The 15,042-nt window shown below is 42.7% G+C and overlaps 1 protein-coding gene across 7 annotated transcripts in view; it reads left to right on the top strand.

Moving 5' to 3' along the window:
* LOC126556617 (uncharacterized) overlaps window positions 1-15,042 on the top strand; it is a 45,207-nt gene that overhangs the window by 19,637 nt on the left and 10,528 nt on the right. For 4 of the 7 annotated variants that reach the window (XM_050211974.1, XM_050211971.1, XM_050211972.1 and 1 more), the window contains exons 2-10: window positions 1,692-1,791; window positions 4,565-4,878; window positions 12,347-12,482; window positions 12,556-12,864; window positions 12,948-13,088; window positions 13,144-13,296; window positions 13,370-13,500; window positions 13,656-13,739; window positions 14,886-15,039. In XM_050211974.1, coding sequence (XP_050067931.1) covers window positions 1,692-1,791; window positions 4,565-4,878; window positions 12,347-12,482; window positions 12,556-12,864; window positions 12,948-13,088; window positions 13,144-13,296; window positions 13,370-13,500; window positions 13,656-13,739; window positions 14,886-15,039 — 1,522 coding nt within the window. The remainder of the gene's footprint in view (window positions 1-1,691; window positions 1,792-4,564; window positions 4,879-12,346; window positions 12,483-12,555; window positions 12,865-12,947; window positions 13,089-13,143; window positions 13,297-13,369; window positions 13,501-13,655; window positions 13,740-14,885; window positions 15,040-15,042) is intronic. The other 3 variants (XM_050211968.1, XM_050211970.1, XM_050211969.1) reach the window with 2 other exon arrangements.

Here is a 15,042-nt window from a genome sequence, read left to right as displayed (position 1 = left end):
ATTGCATCTACAGTTCCGGCCCTGGCTTCGTTTGTGAAGGACCGATACTGGATCCCTGAACAACGTAGAGTGAACTCTTCCGTGGACCCTATTTGAGGTTTTTTTTTTTTGTTTTTTTGCTTCGCTCTATCTTTGTACCACTAGTTGCAAGTTGCTTCCATTGCAATCACGTCATTATTTCACGAAAGAAAATGGCTTTATTAGTCGCGTTTGGATTTCACAAACAAAGTGCAATGCTACTACTCCTCACTGTCCTCTCGACTATATTGCTCGTCAAGACGGTTGCTAGTCGGGGCAATATAATAAAACAACGGGAGCAAGTAGAGTGTAGTGAAAAATGCATGAACCATAAATTATTCCCCACAGAAATCATATTAAAGATGCATCACCCAGCACAACTGGCCGAACAGCGTACACCTAATGCTTGGGAGTGGCATCCTTCACAGGGACTTACAATATTTCCTATGTACAAGTGAAGCGACCACTTGTGATGTTCCTTTTCAACTTGTTTGAATCCACAAACGAAGCTTACTCAAACAAGAGCCCCATCAAATCAATCTGTAGCCTCTTCCTCATGTAGAATATTAAATAACTTCTTGAATCGCTCCTCAACAACACACAGGATTACGAAGAATAATTACAAAGTTTAGTCTCAAGCAAGTAAGTGAAACCTCAGATTGAGATGAGATGATTACACAATAAGGTGCAAGAGAGTTGGTGGGGTTCAAACACTCAGGACACACTCCAAGAAAATCCCAAACTTCTACTTCGCCCGAGTTGGCCAGATCAAAGGCGCAAGAAAGTGTAGCAAGATGGTCTCAAGTGTATCGTTGAAGAATTTTCAATATTTAAATTTGAAACTTTTACCAGGAAGCTTAACACCTAAGGTCTTTTTAACCCTTCTTAAACTTTCCTTTACAAAACATGTAAAGATATGCTAGATTAGCAGACTAGGTATCACAATGATTCAATACAGTAACTAGTTTGGGCATATTTAGTGAATTATTTTATTCAATTTTTAATCTCCAAAAATATTTTAAATTGAGTTGAAAATAAAAGAAACTCATTTTCTTACCGCGTGTCAACATTCGAATCTTGTCAGCTTTTTCACCATTATCTTCCCCAATCGAATATGGGTGAATAGATCGCTTTTGCCGCTTCTTGACGCATGTGTGCGCATATTTTGTTATGTGTTTCGTTCATGGTACAAGGCGGATTTTTCTATGCAAACCGATATTGTAAAGGAGGTTATCGAAGCCACCAAAACCTTTCAATACAATAGACCTAGCTGCGTATTGGTTGAAACGAATTTTTAGAACCCAAATTGAATCTTTTCTCAACCTACCTTTTTGAGCCATTTTGAATCAGCTGAAACCTGAAGCCTTTCATAATTTTCCTGCCATCAAATTGCAATCAATTTGTGCTATTCCTTACATTCATCCCATATCCCAACGACGATCAGAAATACGGTGCGAAACGGAGGCGAGAACGAGAGAATGAAAGAAACATTATTGTGAGCCCGTTTGTGAAGCGCAAAAGTAAATTATAAATTATTTTCAGCCATTCGCTCTAGCCCACCATCACCACCAGTACCAGGTTTATTTCGATTTACACAATAAACATTCATCGCGTCCCCGTCCTCCGCCCAAACAAAAAAGCATTCATCTTCTTTCTTTCTTCTATTTTTCCAGCAGGATAAATGTTGACATTGAGGTGTTATTTGTTGGTAACCGTCTGGTGTTAGGCTCGACGGTCAGCTTGAACGGGATTCCTTGGGCAAACGGTACGACGGTACGTTAATGGCTGCTTTCGGCATTCAGTCGCAAGGAAAGCGCAAAACAAACCCAGCTTGACTTCTTTCCTGCTACCATTCTACCGCGAGTTTAAACCATGTTTTCATTTGCCTGACATTGTTCCTGACCTGAAGAATGTTCGAAACTGTTTTGTGTTGATTGTTGATTGCTGTCAAATGAGTCTTCCACTTCTACTGCCCAGGCCTTTGTGCGTGATCTGTTTCTTGCTGCGCTTATGCTGCTTGTTACTATTGCAACAATTGATTTTGTATTGTTTGTGTTGTGTTTTTCCTTGTGCCAAAACGTCTACTTTTGCCATTGAAACTACTAAAATCTACTTCATATGGAATGGAAAGATGCTTCTTTAATAATGTTCTCGCTGTCCGTAGAGCAAACGGCAAACTGTTACTAGCTCTCTGCTCTTGCTTGTCGTTCCGTTTTTACTCGATTCATGTTCCATTTTATTCAATTCACAAACTGTTGATTTCATTGTTTTCATAAGTTAAGAGATATAAGTTTTGAGCTTCTTCAACAATAGGCATATGTAAAGTTTTAAGTTCAAATTTTTCTTTTATCATTGCAAACAAGTGATTTTTGGGAAGCTATATTCAACAAAAATACGTTGAGGATAGCGTCCCAAAAATCGTTTGTTTGCAATGGTAATAGATTGCATGCTCTTTTTTAATTTGCACCTTAAACTAATCGATAAACTAATTCGAAAAATACTTTTTTAAACTATACGTTTTGTATAAAATGTATATAATAAAACAATAGTTCTTTCTTTTGAAATTTGGAACATTTTGTACACACATTTTTCACGCATTCTAATTTTTACTATAACAATTTTTCAAATGTTTATAATAGATTTTTCTCCCAACGACGTATACCACCCATCAAAATACGAACGTTTTTTTCAACTATAAACTATTCTTCTCAATATTTTTAATACCTTTCAACCCTCAAGAAACGCCACCTACACATGAGCTCAAACCGTATGTCTGGAGCATCTGACGACTGTTAAGCTCCGTGTCAAATGTACACAGCGCCTCACTGGGGTAGATATTTGATTCGCGTATCCATCAAACCATCACCCAGCATCGGGATTCACCGTTCGGCTTTCAGCGTCCAATCCTTGGGGAAGCATTTGCAATGCCCACGGTCCCACAAAATCGGTTGTTCGCTAGGGCTGGGTGGCTCCCACTACCCGACCCGAACCGTTTTGCTGAATGCAATGAACCACGACGAAATCGCCATTGAATCGATCCTCCCATCCTTCACAACCTTGTTGCCACAGTGAGGAATTTAATCCCGTCGGAGCAACCGCCTTTTCTTCTAGCCGGTCGAGGGGATTCTGACAAATACACACATACACACACACACAACCACACATCCATCCTTTTGCTCCATCCATCCAAACTGTGCAATCCCCTGGTGATCGATCGATTTGGCTCGAGTGGCATTTGAAGATTCGAAAATAATAGAATCAATCGAACCACCGCCTGTCTACGGACATCTCTTCACACTCCGCAAGCAGTTGTTATATCGATGAATGTAATGTGTAGTGTGGATTGAGAGACAATCCAGCAACGTAGGAAAAAAGTGTACGAATCTGCCACACATACGAGTCCATCTCGTATGGACGTGTACAGAATGGGCTTCAGCATTCTTCGCAAAACTTTTGCCCGCCCGAGGCACTAACAAAACTAACGCGAAACCCAACAAACTCGTCTAATAAAAATTGTTCCATCATACCACCGTTGCGCCTTGCTGGTGATCATTGGGAAATTCTTTGTCATGCACAGGAAAAGCTCAAATATTAACCAACTTACGTCTGGATGCCACTGGTGGCAAAGAATTCGTGTCCGGTAAAACATAATAAAAGAAAATATTTTTGTTCTCTATGGTGAATTCTTTTGTTTTCAACTTTTTGTATGTAGAAACTGTTTTTAATAAAAATTCTTATCGTTCTACAAAAAAGTTAACATGTAACATGAAGCTCTCGTCGATAGTTTTTCTTACTTTCTTTCTTGTTGAAGCACAGTTTCTGTTATATCGCACCGTCTGACGTAATTTTTTTATATGCTTACTCACTTTACACACCGAGTTTTTATTGCTGCTAAAAATTTTTCACAATTTTTCAAACTTTACAAAGCGCATTGCTGTATATTTTGCTCACCCCGGCACACCATACGTTTAGCTCACGTTTTTAACACCTTCGCCGGTTTTTATGCTCCTCGAACCACATTGTAGTGTGCCTAATTCACTAACGAAAAGATAGTATCGTTTTTCCTTCGTTTCTCGTTTTCATTTTGAGTATGCTCGGTTTGCATCGTTAATTCCGATAGAATTCCCCACGAGCAGCACGTATGCTAAATCTGCACTAGAAGTGAGTGTGCGAGTCGTGGGACACCATGCGCCTCCATTCGACGTACACATCCGCTTGCTGCAACGCTTTTTCATCGCTCAGCCACACTGTGCACACTGCCTGTAAACAATAATAAATCCATGCAAAAACGTTAAACAACAAACCTCTTAACCGCAACACACAAACACAGCCGGCGGCATTTAGTTTGTAGCTCGTAGTGTGTACATCCACTGGTCCGCACACCACGTGGTTGCACTAAAAACTGTCAGGGCCGCTGTAATGTGCATGCAGGGGAAATATCCAAACTAACATGTGGCCTTTTCTTTTCATTTTTTTATCCCCCCCCCCTCCCCTCTCCCCACTACTACCACCATCGCCTGTGCGCTACATGTCCGGTGGGATACAGATGGACCCGACGAATCCGAGTGCAGCAGCATCCGGAGGGGCTATACTACCAACATGTTCGACCATATCGTCCGCCAGCTCACAGATGCACCATCCCAACCCTCCGTTCGGTGCGATCGGAGGTGTCGCATCCGGTCACGGGGCCACCGGAAGTGGATCCGGCGGCGGCGGTGGCGATCACGCATCAAGCCTGCTCAGTCCGACCCTACTGTCGCCGGGGACAAACACCGGCACGGCCTCGATTGCGACCTCGCGCGACGAGGAGGATGACTCGAGCAATCAGGCTTCGTCGGGCAGCAAAGGTTCCGGCCAGCGGTAAGTGATACAGCTCGATCGAACAGGATGCAGGATGCAAACAAAAAAAAGTTGCCATTGTTGAACCGTATTTCTTCATTCCTGAACCCCGTGTGTGACAATCCCATCCATCGTGTTCCGGTCATCGTCGAATGTTTCAGGGTTACGTTGTTCCCTTAATGAGCTTGGGTTGAAGGTTTCGCGCAATTGGGCGGAAATTGTTCAATTATCAAGCCTACCCACAGTGAACATCCGTTCCTTTTTTTAGGTTCGCTAGCATACACTCACAAACACACTCTTTTTGTACATAGACTCTAGTTTAGTTTTGAATTGATTGCCGAACCTCGCCTTATAAATTGTGCATCATTGAATTGTCTCTGTCGAGTGGCGTTTCTCAATTTGATGTTGATCTCTGTCAAACAAATTATAGTTACTATTTCGCCCGATATTCGCAACAAGGATACACGAATGACACCAACAGTACAACACAAGCTCACATTGCAAGACTCGGTTCACAAAACAAGGACACTTGTTCGTACACACCAACAAACAACACCACTTGTAATCAGAAGACCTTGTTAAGCTTAAGCCCGTTCAACAACCTCAACATGCCTGGCGATGATTACTAAATCATAGCCACAGCGTCGAAACGGCAAACTGGCAAATTTGACAACGTACTTTGGGGAAGGGCGTTAGGATCTACGATTTTCCACTACCTGCATCCAAACAAAGCGTTCCATCAATTACTGGCGTATTGCAGCTGCCTGTACATATCCGGTTCTAATTAATTGGTGCTTGGGCAATGATGAATCAGCGTCCGAATCTATTTTCTTTCGTGCTAGTAACGGCCGCACATACACCCGCTGTCAGGCGTGGAGATTAATTCGTTGTACTCTCTGGAGAATGCCTCGTCGAATCCCTTTTTGTCCTACAGCCCAGTGACACCAGACCAGTCCAACTTGAACTTCGAGGGAAGGGGGGGGGGGGGGGGGGGGTTGGCAACAGAAACACTTTCTTACAACGTATATTTGTTGTTCGTCCACTGAATCGTGTTCTTCATGGCCTCCCTCCCTCGCTCTCTCTCTCTCCCATTCTATTTCATCTTCTTGCGTTGTTGTCTTCTGTTGGGATATTTGTCGTGTCCGCCTCCCCGCCACTTCCCGCAATTCTCTTTTGTAAATAGTCCCTTCTTTTGCCGCCATATCTTTCTCTCCTTCACTCTCTCTCTCTCTCTTTCTATTTCTCACTTGTATCTTCTGACCTCAAATTTTGCCGATCTGAAAAACAATACCCAAACGCACTAGTTTCAGTCGTGGCTCGTCTCGTACACCACCGAAAGTGCACACCTCACTGGTGTCACGTACGGCCAGTGACGACGGATGCCAGCGAGCCGATTACCAGTCGACGCAGCAACGTACCGGTCCCGGTCCAGTCCGGCGTACGACCGTACCGGCCCACTATCAATCAATTGACCGTAGTCACAGCTTCAACGACCATGATCACGATCCGATGTCCCGATGGTATCAGTACCATCAGCAGCGGCACCCACTGTCCCGCACCGGCAGCCGTACCGGAAGTATCCCGCGCGGCCAACGACAGCGCCGTCGGTACTCGCTGCGGGACGATGTCGACGATGACAACGGCAGCATGCCGACCGGTCTCAATCGTATGGTGTCGTTTGAGAGTGTTGGTGAGCACAGTTCCTGCAGTGGATTGCTCACACGCCACCGGGTTAGCCATCCGTCCGTCGCGTCCTCGTCGTTCGATCAGTTCGAGCCGGTGATTGGTTCGCTCGACAGCCATCCACCATCGTACCAGCAGCAGGACGAACTGTTGTCCGCACAGCAGCACCAGCAACAGCTCAGCAAATCCATCTCCAACGGCACGACCCGCGGTGCTCAGAGCTGGAAAAACCTACGCGCCGTCATGGCGTACTACTGTTCGTTGCGGAAAATTAAGAGGAACGGTGCCAATGCTAAATCTTCTTATCATATTATTCGTTTTTTTTTCTTCTTTTTTTGTTGTACTTTTTATTGGTTTGGTACTCACTTGCCGGCTCTTCGGTTATGGCCCCTTTTTATATGTATCTTTAACATGTTTTCTTAGCCTTATTTCCTTACTTACATACACGTCCGTACTGTTAGCTTTCATTAGCCGATATTTACTGTGTCAATTTCGGAATTTATCTTCCTTTTTACAATAAAATTCTTTTTCACTTTTGTGACGTTAGCGTACAATACAAATGTATTCTTATGTATCTGCAATTTTTTTAAATATTTGTTATACACATACAAACATGAAGACTTAAATGAATAATGATATTGAAGCTCCAAAGCTGTTTGATTTGATTGCAAATTGGTTTGAAATTCTGCTAATTTTGTTTTACAAAATCACTAATTTATTAAAAGTAAATAAAAGTCTAAATGATCATTAACCGTAAGGCCTAAAGTAACTCATCAGATAATTTTAAAAGTATAATTACAACAACTCATATCTAAGTAGAGAAGGCAAAAGGTAACAAAAGGAGCGTTTGATCAATTTTATTTCATTAAATATCAATTCAAGTCAAAGATAGAGTTTCACCTTTCTGTTTTAAACAAATTTATTGAATTGAATTTATTGAATATTGAAGATCTGCCCACAAATTTGTTATTTATCTTCCAATTTGATTCTGTTTGCCAATTATTTCCTTTTATTCACTTTAGTAACGTGAGAGCCTTAGCGTATCGCCAAAGTGATGGTGAGATTGGCGGGAGTGTTAGCGAATCGCCCGGCCACATCAGAACCTCTAGTCTAGTACTTGGAAAATGTAGCTCGCAGTAGCGCCACCGGCCATAGTCTACTAGTCGCCCAGCTCGTGTACCAATCGACCTTTCTAGTGCCCGAGTAGTTTTGTTCCACGCACGGCTCCACTGCACTAGCGCAGCGCGAGTCTTGTGTGTATGTGTGGCGTGTGTGTAGGTGTATGTGTGTGTGTGCGTTTGTTTGTGAGTTTGTGTAAATGTGTGACAATCGATTAGATGCAAAACCACAACCAACACACCGTCTCGCTAGAAGAAACACAGCCCGCGGTGGTAGATTTCCAAGGACTCGAAAATCGAAAACCCAATGTCTAACACCCGAAAACACGCAAGCAAACCTTGCCTGCGTAAATTTTTCTTTTTGTTTTATTTCTTAAAAATCAATTCTAAAAAAATGCAAAATACCAAACGATTCCGGATGTCGAAATTGTGCCATACGGACACCATCCCCACGATATTCGATTTTGTAAAAAACGTGGTATGACCTACTGACGCAGAAGGAAACACCTGCGGACACTAAAACCACGCACACACACATTCACATGCTCATACATACATGTAACCCAATCCTACAACGGCGACTCTACGCTCCATGACCGTTGTGGTCGCTTAGGGATTACGCAAGAGGATTTCCTTCAGGTCTGCATTCTGTCGCAGTCAGCAAGCGCTAATAAGCTTAGCCAGTGGTAACTCAAACTTATGATCCTGTTAACGGTGGCAACCTGGCATGGGAATGAACCAAAATCGTACAACAGAGAGACAAACATCTGCACACACACACACACACACACACACACACACACACACACACACACACACACACACACACACACACACACACACACACACACACACACACACACACACACACACACACACACACACACACACACAATCTCATACGGACATCCTGGGCTTCTGCAAATGTCCCTTTCTGGCAGTTCTTAAGTATGTCTAGCAAAGGTTTTTTTGCTCCCGCTTTTTTTCTAGCTCCGGGTCAAAGGTCGTTACGAGCAGGTTGATATCATTCCGGTGGCTATCGGTTGCACTACTGCAATTGCGTCACACCAATACACGGGCAGACCCAGTGTGGTTCACGTTGATTAAATTCCCAAACGGCTGGTACGCATCGAGTTGGCCGAAAATGGTCGACGTCCAATATCTCACCATCTAACTTTTGCGATCATCAGGCCAAATGTGTTATATCCCTGGCTCTTCGATAATGAAAAGATGTTTTCACGATCTAATGAAATGTGGTAGTAAACATAAAAAAACCACACAAGGTAAGGGTCTTAGATAGGGGTAACGTGATGATAATGAATGTCACCCATTTAGCGAAGGCCTAAGAAGCTCAAAAAAAAAAACGCAAGAAGTGAGACGATTCCTTAGCTCCAGATCCGTTACAATGCGCGTCCGATCGGGCAGGCGTGCAGGCTGATTGGAAAAGTTTTCCAATTTGTCTTCGCGAACCACACCCGGACTTGGTGGTCGGTGGTGTTTGACACAAAACTGTGGCATGCAAAATGCCAACACGCGGCGAAGCAAATGGGAAGCAATTAAATTTCAATATTGCCGTCGGTGAATGGGGCGTCTGGCGTGATCTGTGTTTTTGGAGTGTTTAGCATTAGGAGTAGGCGATGTTTGAAATTTTGTCGTCCTTTTTCTGGTGACGTTCGACCACACGATGTAGAAAGTTCGATCGAAGATAGCATACATTAATCCGCAAAATTTAAGCTCAACGCAGTTCGGAAGCACAAGGCATGCTTCAGTCAACCGGCTTTTTTTTGCTGCTAGCCAGTGCTTGTGCGGTTAACAACTTGCCATCGCCAAACCATTTCTTTGATGCTGCAGAAGCTTCCGTGGCCTGTTAAGCAAACTTTAAGATTAATTTGCCTTTCCGGGGGCTTCGGTTACTTTTTACATAAATTTTACCAACAAAAGCCCAACGGGCCGCTGGGCTGATAGCTTCACGTTAAGGTTAACCACAATCTCCAAGTCGTTAATAAATCATCCCGACTAAAAATGGAGGCATTTTATTTTCCCGTTCCATTTTACCATATTATTCTTGAACTTCTCGATCCAGTCTTGGGACAAGCTTTGCTTTAATGTGTTGAAACTTTTCACAATCTCTAGAGAATAGCAGATTACGGAACGTAACGAGAATGAACTTGAGTAGTTGTAACAAAAACCACAGAGGAATCGAAATTTAAATAATCAATCCTCAAGACACCAAACTATTTAAGCAATCACTAATACAAAACTCATCCGAATTGCTCCACACTTATCAGGAGAATGATTTTCCCTGGTCCGATGTGATTGAGTTTGATACAATTCAGAGCAACTCTCTGTTTATTAAGAAATTGGTAAAATAAACTAAACACCACTCAACTGATCCACTTGGAAGTCGATGGTTTAATTAAGAATAAACGACAATCACAATCAAAGCACAAACAAACGCGACAAGGATGGCTGCTGTGTGTGCTAATTTTGGAGCACACCATATTTTTCAACCTAAGAGAAGAGAAGAGAAGAAATTCACCCTAATCACCAGTTTATCCACCTCAACGCTAAGGTCACATTTCATCAAGCTTGCCAATGATGATGGCTAGGATGTGGCTTCCATCATTCCAGTTCAAGGCAATGAGCATCCATCTTCCTTCTACGGGAGTTTGTTTACCTTTACTGAAAGCGACGATTTAGTCGTTTTTTTTTTGTCAATGTTGTGCAAAACTAATTGACCATTAATCAGAATTCCGGCGCTACGGAAGCCAGCACTGAACAGAAGAGCCCGTAATTACTCATCTTGAAGAGTAAAGTTCGTAGACAACCCAAGCCATTTTCAGGATCAGGAAGCATCTTTTCATTTATAAATGGCCATTTTTCTCTACGTTACCTTGCTTAGGATCTTTTTAAGCTTAACTACAAATTTTATCTTTGTCTCTAATGTTTTCCTTAGTCTAAAGTTGTTAGGATGTTATAGGATAGACATTAAACTGGACTGAATGTGTTGTTACTACAATATATCTATTTTTAACCGTAGCAAATCTTTGCAACAATATCTAGAAACGATTTCAGTTAATGAAGAATGAAAGAACTTAGAAAACATTCCAGATATTGCTGTAAATCTTTTTCTGTAACGCCGCACTCACAAGCCAAATTTGTATTTTGTAACTTTTTATTTATCTCTAGCATATAAAATAAACAAAACCCCAAAAGTTGATGCAAACTCGTCGCGATTGGAATTTTGTGCGTTCTTCTGTGTTTGTCGGAGTTGTTCGTTCGTCCCTCGCTGTACTTCTCTTTACTAATCATTTTTCCAACGTGTTCATGTTCTGTCAGTGATAATACTACTCTCCTAGTGCAATCTTCTCAAATCTTAAATCGTTATCTAAAATTTGTCAACATTAACTACTCTACTTTTCTTTTCATCTTCTGACTCACTGTCCGGTGTTTGTGTTTCTCTGTGTGTGTGTGTGTGCGTGTCTCTCTCTCTTTCTCTCTATGTGTAATGTTGTACGTTCTGTTTTAAGATGAAGTTCTCTGTATGTGATGATGTTTTCATTTATCTTCACCTTTCAACACGTCTGACACACCTCCCAAAGAATCGGAATAATTCGCAACAGCAGCAACAGTCGCATCAACACGAATGTCCCGAACTTAGGGCTTCATGCAGTGCATGACGTGCATTTGCATATGATCCTTTTCTCACATGATTAGCTAATCGTTTGCACACATACACACAGTATTACTGTTCTAAATTTAAAACAATTCCCAAGCACTCAAGCACACACACACAGAATCCACACCGTACTGTACGTTAACATAACACAAATGGGGCAAGGCATCGCTGTCCACCGTCTTGAGCGTTTGTTTTTTCGGGTGTATTACTCTCTACTCTTACTACTTCTACTATCTGAATGTATTCTATCGTCTTGTGTCTCTCGTCTTTTATATCGTGTCAAGGGACTCATAAAATTGGGGAAAAAAACTGACCGTGGGCTGTTTAGTTAAATGTGTTTCAAATTATGTGGATGGGTTTATCGAAATTTCAACCATTTTTCCAAATATAGCTGCATAGAGCTAGTCTCCTCTGTTCTCTCTCTATTTTTCTCTGTGTCAATGACTATCTCTCTCTCTCTCTTTTTCTCTCTGTGTTACCAATCATTAGTGTTTTGGCTCATTCCAATAGTACTACAAGCAAGAAACCTTCGATGTTCGTGCATAACCCTTTGTATTGCTACAACCCTTTTTAGAATATATTCCATGTTTTCATGAGTGTGTGTTTTTGTTTCAAAATCTACGTACTTTAACGTAAAATACACACAAACACACTAAAGCCCCAAACAAAGAAAGTGAATTGGAAAAACTAAGTCGTCCTGTTTTGCTCGAAATTTGATCCTCACATTATGCCACCGTTACGATCCTTTCTCTCTATTATTCTTTATGTCTCTCACTCTTTGTCTCTCTCTTTCTCTCTGTCTCTCTCTCTGTCTCTCTCTTAATACTATTGTTCTTTTCGTCGTAATGTTTGTGTGCTAACGAAAAATCGTAACCCGATGTAGCCTAACTAACCAATATCAGTTCCAAAAATGGCAGAGTATGTTTTAACCTTTATACTCCTTTTTCCGCTTTTCTTTCACACTGTACTGCACAATTGTTTTAAAACCATGCACGGGTACATCAATCAGGACGAAGTCGAATCAACGATGGATGAAGTTGCGCACGACGGTACAAATTTCCTCTGCCATGCAGAAGAAACCACCTCTCAAGCGGGAGGACTCCTTTTTGAAGCGATTCTCCACTCGTCAGATACCGGAGGCACAGGTAAGATACCCAGATGCAATCTCGGTAGCTGCTATACATCGTGTTTTGCTTTTTATTTTCTACACTCCTTAAGGAAACGGTGGAGGATACCGGGTCGGAAGGTGCGACCGATGCGGAGAAAACAGTTCGACGAAGGCGTCGCTTCGCCAAGATTCCGCGCACGGTCGTCAATCCGGACGAGAACTTTTATTTCTACTGGCTCATGATCGTCACGATCAGCATACTGTACAATCTGTGGACGTTAATCGTACGGCAGAGCTTCCCCGAACTGCAGAGCAATGCGAGCCGTTTCTGGCTGTCCTGTGATTGCCTCACCGATATAGTATTCATCTTCGACGTAGCGGTACAGCTACGCACCGGCTACCTGGAGCAAGGTCTGATGGTGAGTCCGCACAATCGTGACTACTGCATCAACTCGCAACTAGACTACCAATGTGCCACCCATTTATCTTTTCGCTAATATAGGTGTACGACTCGCGGAAGCTGGCAGGACACTATCTACGATCGCGCGCCTTTCTCCTAGACTTGGCGGCGCTAGTGCCGCTAGATATTTTACAGTTCCGGTTGGGCAGTCAGCCAATGTTGCGCTTTCCGAGGTTTTTCAAAGTAAGTAGGATAATCCTCAACGGAATTCGATTTCTAGCTTCACTCTTCACACCAGGTCTATCGAGCGGTCAAGTATTACTACATCGTAGAGAGTCGCACCGTGTGGCCTAACCTGTGGCGTGTCGTCAACCTTATACACATACTCCTTATTCTCGCCCACTGGTTCGGGTGCTTCTACTTCCTGCTGTCCGAGGCGGAGGGCTTCCAGGTAGGAGACCATAGCGGCTCAAGTTAACAAAGGCACCCGGTGCTAATTTAAGACGCTGGTTCTCTTCACACAGGGCGACTGGGTGTATCCTTACCGACCGGGCGACTATGCCACGCTCACCCGCAAGTACCTCGGCAGTCTGTACTGGTCGACGCTAACACTCACGACCATTGGTGACCTTCCAACACCGGAAACTAATGCCGAGTAAGTTGAGTGTGCGTGTGTTTGTGCGCTGTGTCACGGTACAGCGGCCATGTTGACGTTGCCCCGATCACTTTGTCCGTTCGTTTTGTTTTAATTCCTACCATTTACCTCTACTCTACCCTCTGTGCGAATGTGTTGTGCGAACGCAACCACAGACCGTCACAATCGGCGGACGGCCCTAGATCACTTCCCCGGCGTGGCCTCAAATCCAGACTGCTGCAGTTCAACTCGGCTCGAGGGTAGGCAGCGGCTACTAACCGCACATAAGCGATGGTTTCATGGTCACCGCTTTTAACTTACTTTCAAATTTTTGCTCACCCCGACACCCAACTCAAAGTTTTCGAATATAATACTGAAACGGGTCGCGAACAAATAGAGACCCAGAAACATTCTATCGCTTAGGTATTTTTCGCCACCCTCACTGTGATGAAAGTCATTGTTCGGCAAGGGTTGTGTGAAGTTTTCTGGAGGCTGTCCGTCGATTCTACCAAATTCAGCGTGTTTGTGTGGGATTTTTGTTTTGCCTTATCCTTCGAATCTAACCTTTTCGACTTCCGAAGCCGTACGAAAGTGGTTACAATTTTGATTGATTAGTTTCTGATAGAAGAGCCAACTCACTTTTTGTATAAAAAAAAAAATTATGAAGCATATCATGTGGAGGAAAAAGAGATACCCCTTGGAAAAGGAAATTTCATAACATTTCTTAGTATCCTTACTGTCCCTTCCTACCAACCAACCAAGCGTGAACGAAACAGATCGGCACACAAAATATGGTCATCAGAAGAAAATCGATTCCGATAACTGGTAGCGTCGCCCATGATAATCCTTTTTTTTCCATCCAGCGTCCTTTGGACCAAAACAGCCTAATCAAAGTTTTCGAATATCAATCCTATCCACCTGGCGTGTCTATCCGGTGGGTAAGCAATGTTTTAATCATAAGACATCTAATAATAACCAATCTGCAATTTACTACTGATTGAGCCATTATTTTGTGAGATCATATACGTTCAGCTTCAACAGTCCTCCTTCTGTTTCGGTGACAGCCTTCAGTGTAAACATTGTGACTTACACTAAATCCCTTTGCCGGAAATCATGGCAAGCAAAATGTTTCTAAGAGATTGAAAATTATATTCGAAAGCTTTGATTGTGTGATTGTTATTCGAATAAATTCGTATTTTATTTGTACTACCATGGAAGCATTTATCATTCTACAGTGCATAACATAACTTTTTGGGTTCTACAACAATTGTAAAGTTCTAAACAACTACTGGTGTTTATACTTTATATATTTCAACAAGTAGTTGAGTCTCACAGTTATGCTACGCACTGTACATTATTGAAGATTTCAGACCATTGCTGAGCAATTATATTTCCTCCTCTACTAGGTACGTGTTCACGATAGTTAGCTACCTGATCGGTGTCTTTATCTTCGCCACGATCGTCGGTCAGGTGGGCAACGTCATCACGAATCGTAACGCCAATCGTCTAGAGTTCGAGCGGCTTTTGGACGGTGCCAAGACATACATGCGACACCACAAGGTA

Source organism: Anopheles maculipalpis, chromosome 2RL (genome assembly GCF_943734695.1).
Source record: "Anopheles maculipalpis chromosome 2RL, idAnoMacuDA_375_x, whole genome shotgun sequence".
Lineage (NCBI taxonomy): Eukaryota > Metazoa > Arthropoda > Insecta > Diptera > Culicidae > Anopheles > Anopheles maculipalpis.
The sequence above is the reverse complement of the archived record's forward strand: the minus strand, read 5'-3'. Positions and strand labels throughout refer to the sequence as shown.